Below are 13,602 nucleotides of genomic sequence, written 5' to 3'. Positions count from 1 at the left end.
CCAAGGTGGCTGCACCATTTTACATGAGGGTTCTGATTTCTCTACATTCTTGCCAACACTTGTTATTTTCTGACCTTTTGATTATAGCCATCCTAGTGGAGTGTGACATGACTTGAGTCAGTTTTAATTTGCATTTCTCTGATGACTAATGGTGTCGAGCAGCTTTATCAGAAGCCCTGGAAAATTCACAAATATATGGAAATTAGACAACACAGTCCTACATAACAAAATGAAAAACAAAAATGAAGTAGTCACACTTACCAATTTCAAAACTTACTACAAAGAAACAGTAATCAACAAAGTGTGGTACTGGCATAAGGATAGACCTATAGATAAGTGGAATAGAATTCAGAGTCTAGAAAGAAACCAATGTGTCTGTGGTCAACAAATTTTTGACAAGGGTGCCAAGACCATTCAATGGGAAAAGAATAGTCTTTTCAACAAATAGTGCTGGGACTACTGGATAGCCGCAAGTGAAAGAATGAATTTGGAACCTTACCTTACATTACATCATATATAAAAATTAAAAATGGATCAAACATCTAAACGTAAGAGCTAAAGCTATATAAAACTCTAAGAAGAAAACAGAGCTTCATGATGGAGGATTTGGCAATGATTTCTTGGCCAAGACACCAGAAGCACAGGGAGCAGAAGATAAATTGGACTTCATCAAAATAAACTTTGGGGAATTCCCTGGTGGTCCAGTGGTTAGGACTCGGTGCTTTCATTGCAGTGGCCCAGGTTCAATCCCTGGCTGGGGAACTAAGGTCCTGCAAGCTGCGCCATGGTGCAGCCAAAAAAATAAAAAACAGAAAAACTTTTATGCTTCAAAAGACACTATTAACAGAGTGAAAAGGCAACCCACAGAATGGGAGAAAATATTTGCAAATCGTATGTCTGATGAGGGTTAATAGCCAGGATATATAAAGAACTCCTCAACAACAACAACAAAGTTTAAATGGGAGCATGACATGAATAGACATTTTTCCAAAGAAGATACACAGGTGGACAAAAAGCACAGGAAAAGATGCTCAATTGTAAGGGAAATGCAAATCAAAACCACAATGAGATACCACTTCTTACCCATCAGGTTGGCTCTTACAAAAAAACAAAAACAGGGACTTCCTGTACCTGGTGGTACAGTGGTAAAGAATCCACCTTCCAGTGTAGGGGCGCGGGTTTGATTCCTGGTCGGGAAACTAAGGTCCCACATGCTGCGGGGCAACTAAGCCTGCATCTCAGAGAGCCCGCGTGCCGCAAACTACAGAGCCCACGCGCCCTGGAGCCCGTGGGCCACAAGTAGAGAGAGAAAACCCACATGCCACAACTAGAGAGAAGCCCACGTGCTGCAATGAAAGATCCCGCATACTGCAACTAAGACCCGACACAGCCAAAAAAATTAAGAAAATAAAATAAACAAATATATATTTTAAAGGCAGCCTTATTGAGCCATGTCAAAGATTTAAAAAACAAAAGAAAACAGAAAACAGCAACTGTGGTAGGGGATGTGGAAAAATTGGAACCCTTGTACATTGAAGGCAGGCATGTAAAATCGTGCAGCTGCTGTGAAAACAGTATGGTGGTTCCTCAAAAAATTAGACATATGAATTACCATATAATCTAGCACTTCCCCGTCTGGGAATATACCCAAAAGAATTAAAAGCAGGGATTCAGACAGATATTTGTACACCCGTGTTCATAGCATTATTCATAATAGCCAAAAGGTAAAAACAGAAAAGTCCATCAATGAATGAATGGATAAATGTGGTATACATTTATACATACATACAACGTATATTTCCTTCCTTAAAAAGGAAGGAAATTCTGACACATGCTACAACGCGGATGAATCTTAACCACGAAGACATTATGCTAGGTGAAATAAGACAGACACAAAAGGACAAATATTGTAAGATTCCCCTTATATTAGGCACCTAGAGTAGTCAAATTCATAAAGACAGAAAATAGGATGGTGGTTGCCAAGGAATGGGGAGTTATTGTCTAATGAGTACAGAGTTTCAGTTTGGAAAGATGAAAAATTTTGGAGAGACATGATGGTGATGGTTGCACAACAATGTGAATGTACCTAATGGCACTGAAGTGGATACTTAAATATGGTTAAAATGGTAACTCATGTATGTTTTACCACAATAAAAAATGGATCCAAAAAAATGGATCAGAGACCTAAATGTAAGAGCTAAGATGATAAAATTATTGGAAGAAAACATAAGGGTAAATCTTCATGACCTTGGATTTGACAATGAATTCTTAGATACAACACCAAAAGCACAAACAGCAAGAGAAAAAATAGGTGGTTGGACTTCATCAGAACTAAAAATTTTGTGCTTCAAAGGACACTGTCAAGAAAATGAAAAGATAACACAAAAGATGGGAGAAAATATTTGCAAATCATATGTATCTGATAGGGGACTTGTATGTAAAATATATAAAGAACTCTTACAACTTAATAATAAAAAGACAAGTAGTCCAATTAAAAAATGGGTAAAGAAGCTGAAAAGACGTTTCTCCGAAAAAGTATACAGATGGCCAGTAAACACATGAAAAGATGCTCGACATCATTGGTCATCAGGAAAATGCAAAAACTGACTCAGATCACTTCACACCCCACTAAGATGACTATAATCAAAAGGTCAGATAATAACAAGTGTTGACAAGGATGTAGAGAAACTAGGACCCTCATATACTGGTGGTGGGAATGTAAAATGGTGACGCCACTTTGGAAACCAATTTAGCAGTTCCTTAAACAGTTAAACCGTTACTACACGACCCTGACATTCCACTCAATGGAACGCAGTGAATCCCTTGCATTCCATTTTTATTCAAGAAAATACATGTCCACAGAAAAACTTGTACAAACATTCGTAACAGCATTTTACATAATTGCCAAAGAGTGGAAATGACCCAAGTGTCCATCAACCGATGAATGGATAAACAAATGTGATACATCCATACGATGAAACATTATTTGTCAATAATAAGGAATGAACTACTGGTACACAGTACCACATGGAAGAACCTTGAAAACATGCTAAGTGAAAGAAGCCAGACTCAAAAGACCACATCTTGGGCTTCCCTGGTGGCGCAGTGGTTGAGAGTCCGCCTGCCGATGCAGGGGACACGGGTTCGTGCCCCGGTCCGGGAAGATCGCACGTGCCGCGGAGCGGCTGGGCCCGTGAGCCGTGGCCGCTGAGCCTGCGCGTCCGGAGCCTGTGCTCCGCAACGGGAGAGGCCACAACAGTGAGAGGCCCGCGTACCGCAAAAAAAAAAAAAAAAGACCACATGTTATATGATTCCATTTACAATGAAATGTCCAGAATAGGGAAATGTATATATAGAGAGAGTAGGTTTGTGGTTGCTTAGGGCTGGGGGCAGGGAGGTGGGAAGGGATTGGGAGGTGATAGCTAAAGGGCCTGGGATTGCTTCTGTGGTGACGAAAATGTTATAAAATTGACTGTTGGTGTTGCACATACCTATGAAGATACTAGAGACCACTGAATTGTATACTTTAAAAGCTCAGCTGTGAGAAGAGAGACTGCAAGACGGAGAGGCAGGTGAGGGTGTAGGGAAAGGTTTCGGTGTCTGAGAGCCTGGGTCAAGGGCACAGGTGGAGAGAGGGCTTAACCACGGACAGCAGAAGAACCTCATTCCGAGCACAGCTTCTCAAGCTGTTCAGTAGGATGGGGGAGCCGAGCTCCATCGGGCACCTTATTCCCAGTTGCAAAACTACCTCCTGGCGTAAGGATGGGAGAAGTTTGTGTTTCCTTGCGATAAAGCCAATAAGCTAACACAGGTGGCGACCTCAATTACCAGGTAGTTATCTTGAGAACAGGTGTTAATGGGTTGTGTCTGCCTGGCTCTGGCTTTAAAAGAGAGTGAGACTCTTTTCTATCTGCAGTCTCAGCAGATTGCCTGTGATGCTGCACACTCTGCCTTAACGTTTATTCAATAACAAAAGTATTTCCTTCCTCTACTACCTTTGTGGAGACCAATTCTGGATTGGAAAACATTTTTGCTTTTTAACAGTTCTCAAGTTTGCACCTGCTCCAGGATGGGGTGCACCCCACTCCCGGCTCAAGCTGATACGAGTCTGAGGACCATGATACTCTGGCCCTAACTTCCCTCCACCTGCCAGCTTGGGCCAGCTCCCAGCACAGCGGCCCTTAGGCAACCTGCCCCTTTAAGAGCCCCCCCCTTCCCAGCTCCTCCCTCAGGCCCGGTGGCCGGATTTCCTGGTTCAGGCCCAGCCCTTTAAAGCTGTGGCTCTATCCTTCTGGCAGGTTGTGTACTGAAGCTGAGGGGGCTGCGGAGGGGGCCCTGGGTGCCAGGCAGAGGCACAAGTGGGCTGTGACAGGTGCATGTGGGCTTCGGGGGCGCACAGGATGCTGGGACAGGGTGGATCCTGGACAAAGCAGAGCCTCTCGGTAGTGGGCCAGAGGTGCCATCCGTTAAGTACCTGCTGTGTGCCAGGCACCGTGCCATGCCTTTCCTGCACTTTCTGAGGGGTATTATTACTATTCCCATTTTACAGATCGGGGAAGGGAACGGAGCTCAGAGCAGCTGGCTGAGTTACCCAGGGCCAGACAGCTAACGAGGGGCAGAGCCAGGATCCAAACTCAGGTCAGTGTGACCCCAAAGCCCTGATGTTCTCTCCCCCGCATCACCTGCCTGACAGGTTTCACTTGGTGTTCCTGTGCGCGGGAGAGTGGGGGGGAGGAAATGGGTTTTCCCCCCTCCCCCTAGTGCCAGTACTTGGGGGCCTTCCTCCTGCCAGGAGCTGCTTGGAGATGCTGCTGCCGCTGCTGCCGTGCCTCGTGCTGTGCCTCCTGCTGCTGCCGCTGGCCCTGCTCTGGCGGCGGCGGCCGTCCCAGGATGCCAGGCTGTCCTGGCTGGTCCATCTCCAGCACCGTGTGGCATGGGGGGCCCTGTGCTGGGCAGCCGCCTGGCAGCGGAAGAGCCTAGTGCGGAGCACGCTGCACGCGGGCCAGAGCCAGCAGCGGGCCCTGAGGCGGTGTCTGCAGGGAGCCCAGAGTCCCCGCTGTCCCCTCAGGGGGAGCACAGGTGTGTTTCCCAGGGTCTGGGGAGGTGGCCCAAAGAGAAGGAAACCCCATAGGACAGTCAGATTCCGGAACCTGAAGACCTCCCTTCCCCCTTCTACTGCCAACACAGAGGGACCTGACCCAGAGACCCTACCCAGGCCCGAGATTGTTCAAGATGAATTTTCCCATCCTGGGCCCTGACAGCCCCTCTTCCCCCAGGCCTATTCTGGGTTCCTTCCTCAGGGGCCTCACCAGTCTTACCTGAAACTCTTGGGAAACTCTGTGGCTTCATGAGGATTTTACGATGTCTTTGGGGCTACAGATATAGGCGTCTTCCGGAATCATCTCCCTCTGACCAAGGCCAGCCAGCTCCAGGAGGAAGAAAGTGGAGTGCAGCTCTTGCCTCCTACCTCAAACCAGTACCGTGGGGAGGTCTCTCTGCAGGTAAACTGGGAAGGCTGGAGCCCAACCCCGCCAGAGATCCCTAACTGCAGCCAAACCCTCCCATCAGAATGGGAAACAAACAAACAAACAAAATACCTGGGGCCTCAGGGTCTGGCTCAGGCCCAGGGCCGAGGACACTGCCTCTTGTCTCCCTCCAGGCCACCTTGCTGGGCCTGGCAGCCCTAAAGGAGACCTGCCCGGAAGTGCTGGCCCCAGAAGGCACGGCCCGTGTGACCCCTTCCTCCCCTTGGCCCTACCCGCTCCCTTGGCCTTGGCATGCCCTGGGCCAGTTGGGCCCTGCTGGAGCCAAGGACCCTAGGGCCCTGCTGCTGGAGGCACTGAGGTCCCCGGGCCTGCGGGCTCTGGAAGCTGGGACGGCGGTCGAGCTCCTAGACGTCTTCTTGGGCCTGGAGGCTGATGGCGAAGAGCTGGCTGAGGCATTAGCTGCTGGGAACCCAGGAGCATCTCTCCCTAGACGGGCAGCTGAGCTGCGGGAGGCCCTGGAGCAGGGACCCCGAGGACTGGCCCTTCGGCTCTGGCCAAAGCTTCAGGTGGTGGTGACTCTGGATGCAGGAGGCCAGGCGGAGGCTGTGGCTGCCCTGGGGGCCTTGTGGTGCCAAGGGCTAGCCTTCTTCTCACCTGCTTATGCTGCCTCTGGAGGTCAGCAAGACTCAAGGGTAGTGAGGTGAGGGCAGGGGGCAGAGGTCACACAGCTAGCTGCCAAGTCGCAAAGCCTATCTAAGCGTCTCATCTAATCCTGCCCAACCAGCAGCTCCATTTTACAGATGAAAAAACTGAGGCTCATAGAGGTTAAGAGACACATACATTTACACCACACCAGCATTTAACCACAGGTCCATCACCTCCAGAACCACCGCCCCTTCCCAATTAAGACCTTAGAGGCAGAGGGCTGAGCCTGGGGGAGCCAGGAAGGGTGGAGTGGGAGGGCAGCAGTGGGATCGATGCTCAGAGGATTGGGGACTGGGATCCAGGGTGAGGGGCTATTGCCCAACGGTACCACCAGATGAAGAAGCCGCTTGCTCACCACAGGGGCGGTGGGCCTGAGTCTGTGGCCAGAGCAGCCCCATGGCCTGTACCTTCTGCCCCCTGGAGGCCCCTTTATTGAGCTGCTCCCACTCAAGGAAGGAACCCGGGAAGAGGCTGCCCCCACTGTCCTACTGGCCGAAGCCCAGAAGGGCAAGGAGTACGAACTGGTGCTGACTGACCACACCAGCCTCACCAGGTGACCACCTGGCTGCCCACCCCCAGGCCACCTCAGGCCCTCTGGAACCCTGCTGAAAGCCAGGGGCATGAGCTAATGGGCCTTTGGGCCTGACCTCACCCCCACTTCTACTCTATCAGGTGCCGCCTGGGTGACGTGGTCCAGGTGGTTGGTGCCTACAATCAGTGTCCGGTCGTCAGGTTCATCTGCAGGTAAGTGACCCCCTGGGTGGCTGAGAGATCATCCTTTTGCCCTGGGTTCCTCTTCCTCCTGCTTCCTCCTCCCCAGGCTGGGCCAGACCCTGAGTGTTCGAGGCGAAGACACTGGTGAGGACGTGTTCTCTGAGGCCTTGGGCCGGGCGGTGGGGCAGTGGCCAGGGGCCAGGCTGTTGGACCATGGCTGTGTGGAGAGCAGCATTCTGGGTAAGCTTCTCCACTGGCTCCTGCCTCCCGTCCTTGGCTTGACTGTCCCCCAACCCATACCCATCCTGCTGGGAGATCTCTAGGAAAGAGAAAAGAGTTAGCCTGCTTTGCTGCTCCTAACAAAAGTCCTTCCCCATATCTAACTCCCATCCCTCCTGCTGCCTCTATCCATGTTCTCTCCATTCACCCCACTCCCTGCCAGGAAACTCCTTTTCTCCCCGCTGTGAACCTGGGAGTGGGGAAGGACAGGTGGGGGCAGTAGGCTTCGGCTTTCGATGCTGCCCTGTTCACAAAAGCACGTGTCCACGATGCGGGGTTTGTCTACAGATTCCTCCGAGGGTTCTGCTCCCCACTATGAGGTGTTTGTGGCACTGAAGGGGCTAAGGAACTTGTCGGAGGAAAATCGAGACAAGGTACACAAGAGACAGGGACAGGGTATGACTGCATGTCCCTTTCACTCTGCATGCCCCCAGGTGCTGTGGGCACAGGGGAGAGATGGGGAGGAGGAGTGTGGGCGGGAGAACCTCCCTGGGGCTCTGGGAAGGGAGGGATGAGTCCCACGGACACACACGTATACGCACGAAACTGCTACCCACGCATTCCCTGGACATGGCCGTGCGTGCCTCGCCACACGCCACCCAGCCCCACACCAGCCTCACGCCGGCCGTTCTGTTTCCAGCTTGACCACTGCCTTCAGGAAGCCTCAGCTCGCTACAAGTCCCTGCGGTTCCGGGGCAGCGTGGGCCCTGCCCGAGTCCACCTGGTGGGGTGGGGGGCCTTCAGAGAACTGCGGGCAGCCCTCGCTGCCTGCCCCTCAGCCCCCTTCCCTCCTGAGATGCCCCGGGTCCTCAAGCACAGGTACCTGGCCCAGTACCTGCAGAGGAGGGTGCTGTCCTGAGCTGAGGCCTGCCCACTGCCCTGTTCACCCTCACGGGCTGCCTCGCTCTTTCCTCTGGGGCCCCTCTGGATGGGGAGCCCTTGGCCAGGGTCTTCGAGTGTCAGCTGACGGTGGCCCATCAGAGCTGCTGGGCCTTAGGGAGGCCCGACCTAGTCTGTCAGGTCTGAGGAGTTGACTTCAGGGATAGAGCAGACACCAGCAGTGCCCCATCTGGAGCCCCCCGGCCCACCCTGGAGGACCCTGAGGTTCCAGTCCACGCTGACAGTGCCTGTGTCTCTCAGCCCATGCACCAGGCAGGCTGGAAGTGTTGGGAGTTAATGCTCTCAGAAGTGACCCTCAGTCAGCAAAGGAACAGGAGCTGGTGATCACGGACCTCAGCTTCATCGTCCCTCAGTGGGACAACCTGAAGCGTATTCTGCATTGTCTCCCTCGGAGGGTCACCACCAGTTGCCCACAGCGGTCACCCTCTCGTTAACAAAGTCCTTGGTTCTCCTTCTTTCCCTCCCGTCCCTACTCCCTTATGTGCTTTCTTGGATCACCGCCCAAATAAACCTCTTGCACCCAGAATCTTGGCTTGGGGTCTGCTTTTGGGGAAACCAGTGGTCCCATTCGCTGTGGTGCTGCTGCAGCCTGGGCTCCCCTCCCAGCTTCAGCTCTGGACACCAGGGCTTTCCCCACACTCCCCCTCTGGGCTTGGGCAGGCCCTGAGTGTGTGGGCCCGCAGAGCCCTCGGGGACCCCTACCGCAGCCAAAGTCAACCCAGAAGACACAGAGCCCCTCGTCCTACCTCTCCCCATTCCAAGCTTTACCTAAATGCGGAGGGGCTGCTCCCCAACTCCCCTTGCCCTGGCTTAGCACGAGTCCCCTTCCTGGCCCAACGCCCGCAAATCACTTCCATGGGCAGGCCCTGTACTGTAAATCATAAAGAATCAGAGCAGGAAGCGGCTCCAGAGACCATCGGGCTTAACCGTCCATCTTACCAGTGGGGAAACTGAGGCTTCGTGGGGTCGTGAGGTTTGCCCAGAGCCCCGCAGCTCCTCCTGAGTACCTCGGCACCTGATCCCAGTCCGTGGCCAAGCCTCAGGTTCTGCCTCTGAGTTACCACTTCCAGATTCCATGCCCCACATCCAGGCCCCTGCCCCCTCCCACCCGGTCCCCACACCAGCCCACAACTCGTTCCTGCTCAAATCCTCCCACAGCGCCTTGGCGCCCGTGAGATCAAGACCAATCAGCTTAGCCAATAAGACCCTTTGACCCACCCTGGCCTCACTTACCTGTCCAGTCACCTCTCTCTTGTAAGAGAAGTGATCTGTGGACCACACCTTACTTCCTGCGAGAAATAAGCGCTGTCATGTCTAGGTCTTTGTCCCTTCTTCAGAATGCCTTCTCCCCTGACCTTACTTGATGAAACCCACTTTTCATGCAAGGCTTTTTCAGAGGCCTTTCTCCACTGAGCTAGCCTTTTGCCGGGTCGCCTCCCCACCTGGACTTTGGAGCTCCTTGAAAACTGGGCTATATCCTATGCACACTGTCACTCCAGTGCCCAGAGCAGGGCCCGGCACGGAACTGGTGCTCAGTAGACAATGCCCTGGATAAGACATCAGCCTAGAGATGGCATGTGTCCTTCACCCCATGGTGGCTCTCTCCCTGCTGATGGTGGGATGGGACTCCATCCCTCCTGTCCAGGCAGCCCAGCCAGGTAGCAAGGAAGCTGGGGATGTTGAAGGATCTCACCAGGTTTTGCTGCTTTCCTCCCACTGCCCAGGGTTGGCTTTCAAGTTTCTCCATCTTGGAGGTTGGTGAAAGGGACAGAGGGAAGAAGAGAGACAGAGGGGAGGGAGAGCCAGCTAAGAAAGCTTTTCCGTGGAGGAAGAAGGCCCTGGAGCCTGAAGGCCCCAGAAGCAGTGACAGGAGGACGGGGGGAGAGGCCTGTTGCCTGGCTGCCCTCTCCCCCCACACACATCCTGTGGAGAGTGAGTCTCACGACTGCCTCCTTTCCTGCCCCTAATTAGCAGCTCCCCTGACACACTGTCCCACACCAGCATCCCAGGCAAGGCCTCTTTTGTGCTCCCAGATTCCTAGGTGCGAGTTGGCCTCATTAGTGCCCGGAGACCGCCCCATCTCCAGGGAGCAGGCGGACAGACGGGGGCGGGGAGGTGGCCAGGAGCACAATGATCCACCTCCAGTCTCTGAGTGCCTTGGCGGCCGTTCCTTGGGCCCAGCCTGGAGACGGCCCTCCCGCGGGAGGCTAATCTTAGATTTGCCATTGTCTGGCCCCAGAGTGGACGCAAGTGCCCATCTCTCCCCCGCCACCCCAGAGCACTATAAACCCCAGGACCCTGGAAGCGGGTTGCAGTTGACAGCCTCCAAGCTCCTGGCTATTTGGACCACTGCAGACGACACCTTTCCCGGCTACGCCACTCTGAGCTCCAGACACCATGAATCCTCCTTCTACAAAGGTAAAGACCCGGGGACGGAGGGGTGACTCATTAGGCCAGGGGCAATGAGAGGGCCTGCTCAGGGAGCTGGAAGAAAGGTTGAAGGTGTCTAGCTCTTGGCCTTTTCCCATGTGGGTTCTGAGGCAGCGGACGGGGTGGACCCTTGGCCGAGTATCTGCCTTGGCTAACATTGCATTGTGCCGTGTTCTCCTAAGAGTTCATGTTTACTGAGCCTTCACTACGTATTAGGTGCTGTTTGCACCTGTCATCTCATTTCATCCTCCCAGAAGCCCTGCACAGTAGGAATTATTTAATACCCAGTTTACAGGTGAGGATGTTGTGCTCCCTGAGAGGGTAGGAAACTGGCCCAAAGCGACTGAGCTGTTTGCCCTGCAAGGGAGCAGCCGACAAGACAACAGCTTGGATCCTGCCAGTCCTTGATTTGCACGTGTTTGCCCACTGTGAGGGGGGAGGAGCGGATAAATAGGGCCTCTGTTTCCCTGAGCTAAGTTTCCACAAACGTCTGGGACAGATTCAGACATGTCTGTTTTCAGGGGGAGTGGTCAGCGCTCTAATGGGTACCCAGAGGAGAGAGGGATTCATTCTGTCCAGGGGGTCTCCAAGGGTTTCCTGGAGGAGATCCTCTGCTAGGTCTTCAAGGACGAGTAGGTAAAGGAGCCAGACACGAGCCCTTCTCCAACAGAGCCCTTCAGACAGCTCTGCACAGAGACAGGCAAGCTAAGCGACAGCGAGGGAGGAGCACAGGCCAGGAGGGGGCGTGAAGCCAGCTGTGCAGAGCCCGGGCGTAGGGGTTGGATGCGGGCGACACTCAGCGCCCGGTCTCCGCCTCCCCAGGTCTCATGGGCCACCGTGACGCTGCTGCTCCTGCTGCTGTTGCTGCCGCCTGCACTGCTGTCGCCCGGGGCGGCCGCGCAGCCTCCGCCCGACTGCTGCCGTCAGAAGACGTGCTCCTGCCGCCTCTACGAGCTACTGCACGGCGCGGGCAATCACGCGGCCGGCATCCTCACGCTGGGCAAGCGGCGGCCCGGGCCCCCGGGCCTCCAGGGCCGGTTGCAGCGCCTCCTGCAGGCCAGTGGCAACCACGCGGCCGGCATCCTGACCATGGGCCGCCGCGCAGGCGCAGAGGCAGCGCCGCGCCCCTGCCCCGAGCGCCGGTGTCCCGCTGAGGCCACCTCGTCTGTTGCGCCCGGGGGACGGTCCGGGGTCTGAGCCCTTGCTCAGGTCCTGTCCTGGCCCTACCCTGGCCCTGCCCTCTCCCCTCTGTCAGCCCGCCCGGTGTCAGCCCGCATTAAAAGGGCAATAAAGACGAGTCTCCCTCTGTTAGTGTGGCTGCTCTCTGTCCCGGTGCGGTCGCGTCCCGCCCTCCAGGGGGCGTGAGAGTCTTTCTAACTATAAGGAGCCAGAAAACCTGGAGGCTCGGGGAAACCTCAGCTTGGGCATCTTTGAACCCGAAACACTCTCGGGCGGGGAGCTCCCAGAGCAAGGAACTCTGCAAGGCCCTGGGGTGCGGAGAGAACCGCATATGTGCGTGCTTGGAGGGGAGGATGGGGACACACACGTCCCTCGGTGCTCTACCAGTCATTCTGTATCGCAGGGCCTTTCCGGAGAGACGCAGAGGAGAGAAAAAGCAAGCAGAGGAGCGGAATCCGGCTGGGAGGGAGGGAGCTGCGCCTGCCGAAAAGGCAGGGAATCTGAGGTTCAACATAAATCTTCCAGAGAGCTGCAGCGTGGGGTAGAGAGTCTGGGGGAGCAGTGAGGCGTTGAAGGGGAGGCGGTTAGGCTTGTGCAGCCCAGATTGTGAAGACCCTCACAAGTCAGGCTTTTCACTTTATTCTGTAGGTAGCTGAGAGTCAGGAGAAGTTCTTAAGTGGAGATGCGGCAAGATCTTCCTGCAATTAACCGAACACACCTGGTACAGGTTGAATTGTGTGCACACACACACACCCTCCATTTACATGTTGAAGTCCTAACCCCCAGCACTTCAGAATGTAACCTTATTTGGAAATAGAGTCTTTGTGGACGTAATTAGTTAAAATGTGGTCATAACTGGAGTAGGGTGGGCCTCTAATCCAACATGATGTGTCCTTATATAAAGGGGGAATTTGGACACATGCACACAAGAAGAACCCACGTGAACATGAAGGCAGAGGTGGAGGGATGCATCTACAAGCCAAAAAAGGCCAACAACCCACCGGAAGCTAGAAAACAAGCATGGAGCAAATATTCCCCCACGGCCTTAAAAAGGAACCAACCCTGCAGTCATCTTGATCTTGGACTTCCAGCCTTCAGAACTGAGCCAAAAATTTCTGTTGTTTAAGCCACCCAGCTTATGGTACTTTGTTCCAGCAGCCCTAAGAAACTAACACCCAAAAGTAGAGATGTGGCACTTTTAAGCAATATATCATCCCAGATAATGCCCAGCTCAGACTCAGCGTGAGGGTGAGGAACACTGGCCTGCCCTCTCCCCAGCCCATCTTCCCTTTGTCACTGGCTTTGGCTGTCTTGTTCTGGCAAGCAGCCACCCCAAGCCACCACACTCAGCTGCCCGAGTAATTTTCTGCTTCCACAGTGAAAAAGTCCTGTGTCTGGTCTCACCTGGGTCCTTCTTGCTGCTGCACTTATTTCGTTTTGGAGAAGAACAAAATCCACCAGCGCACCTTTGGAGATTTACAAACTGACTGCCCAGCTTGAAACTATCTTTCTCAGCCCCAAACTTGCTTCCGGCCTCTCTTCCACCTAAATGGTAGCAGAGAGAAGGAGGGTTAAATCAGGATGATAGGAAGAGGGAGAATAGGGAGACAATTGCTCACCAACACATTGCGTGCCAAAGGTATGCATTATGCTATTAAATTCTCACAACCATACGAGGTAAAAATTATTAGCTGCATTTTACAGCTGATAGGGAGAGGCAAAGTCACACAGTAAGTGGCAGAGCTGGGATTTCTACCCAGTGGACTCCAAAGCTCTTTTCATCCACACTGCTGAGCTTAGAGGCAGAGCTCGCCAGGGTGCCCTACGCAGACTGAGGCACAGGTGAGGGTTAAGTAGTGCGTTCTAGAATTTGAGTTTCCTGCCTTCCCATCGATCCTCCACCGGCAAA

The 13,602-nt window shown here is 53.5% G+C and overlaps 3 protein-coding genes across 5 annotated transcripts in view; all 3 read left to right on the top strand.

The window, feature by feature from the left end:
• Positions 1 to 4,926, top strand: part of STAT5B (signal transducer and activator of transcription 5B) — a 69,230-nt gene extending 64,304 nt beyond the window's left edge. The window contains exons 17-18 of the mRNA XM_060134817.1: positions 4,550 to 4,638; positions 4,793 to 4,926. Of these exons, the coding sequence (XP_059990800.1) occupies positions 4,550 to 4,609 (60 nt within the window). The 3' untranslated portion in view covers positions 4,610 to 4,638; positions 4,793 to 4,926. The remainder of the gene's footprint in view (positions 1 to 4,549; positions 4,639 to 4,792) is intronic.
• GHDC (GH3 domain containing) lies at positions 3,441 to 10,465 on the top strand. 3 transcript variants are annotated; one of them, XM_060134822.1, is made up of 9 exons: positions 3,441 to 4,372; positions 4,550 to 5,079; positions 5,380 to 5,501; positions 5,660 to 6,161; positions 6,552 to 6,744; positions 6,864 to 6,935; positions 7,012 to 7,145; positions 7,473 to 7,558; positions 10,362 to 10,465. In XM_060134822.1, the coding sequence occupies exons 2-9, from the start codon at positions 4,662 to 4,664 to the stop codon at positions 10,401 to 10,403; spliced, it is 1,569 nt and encodes a 522-aa protein (XP_059990805.1). In that variant the 5' UTR covers positions 3,441 to 4,372; positions 4,550 to 4,661; the 3' UTR covers positions 10,404 to 10,465. The 3 variants fall into 3 exon arrangements, with proteins under 3 accessions (XP_059990805.1, XP_059990804.1, XP_059990803.1); XM_060134821.1 differs by lacking the exon at positions 10,362 to 10,465 and adding an exon at positions 8,325 to 8,610 and having other exon boundaries at positions 3,442 to 4,372; XM_060134820.1 differs by lacking the exon at positions 10,362 to 10,465 and adding an exon at positions 7,825 to 8,610 and having other exon boundaries at positions 3,442 to 4,372.
• HCRT (hypocretin neuropeptide precursor) lies at positions 10,375 to 11,811 on the top strand. The gene is made up of 2 exons (XM_060134825.1): positions 10,375 to 10,502; positions 11,337 to 11,811. The coding sequence occupies exons 1-2, from the start codon at positions 10,482 to 10,484 to the stop codon at positions 11,709 to 11,711; spliced, it is 396 nt and encodes a 131-aa protein (XP_059990808.1). The 5' UTR covers positions 10,375 to 10,481; the 3' UTR covers positions 11,712 to 11,811.
• Positions 11,812 to 13,602: the final 1,791 nt, after the last annotated feature.

Source organism: Lagenorhynchus albirostris, chromosome 20, assembly GCF_949774975.1.
Source record: "Lagenorhynchus albirostris chromosome 20, mLagAlb1.1, whole genome shotgun sequence".
Taxonomy (NCBI): Eukaryota; Metazoa; Chordata; class Mammalia; order Artiodactyla; family Delphinidae; genus Lagenorhynchus; species Lagenorhynchus albirostris.
The sequence above is the reverse complement of the archived record's forward strand: the minus strand, read 5'-3'. Positions and strand labels throughout refer to the sequence as shown.

What these genes read in the sequence shown, in the direction of transcription:
- GHDC (XM_060134820.1), top strand. Translation starts at nt 4,662, where the DNA reads ATGTTCTCTCCCCCGCATCACCTGCCTGACAGGTTTCACTTGGTGTTC. An exon ending in GACCACACCAGCCTCACCAG is followed by an intron (nt 6,745 to 6,863) that starts GTGACCACCTGG and finishes CTACTCTATCAG; the next exon opens with GTGCCGCCTGGGTGACGTGG. An exon ending in GTCGTCAGGTTCATCTGCAG is followed by an intron (nt 6,936 to 7,011) that starts GTAAGTGACCCC and finishes CCTCCTCCCCAG; the next exon opens with GCTGGGCCAGACCCTGAGTG.
- HCRT (XM_060134825.1), top strand. Translation starts at nt 10,482, where the DNA reads ATGAATCCTCCTTCTACAAAG. An exon ending in TGAATCCTCCTTCTACAAAG is followed by an intron (nt 10,503 to 11,336) that starts GTAAAGACCCGG and finishes CCGCCTCCCCAG; the next exon opens with GTCTCATGGGCCACCGTGAC.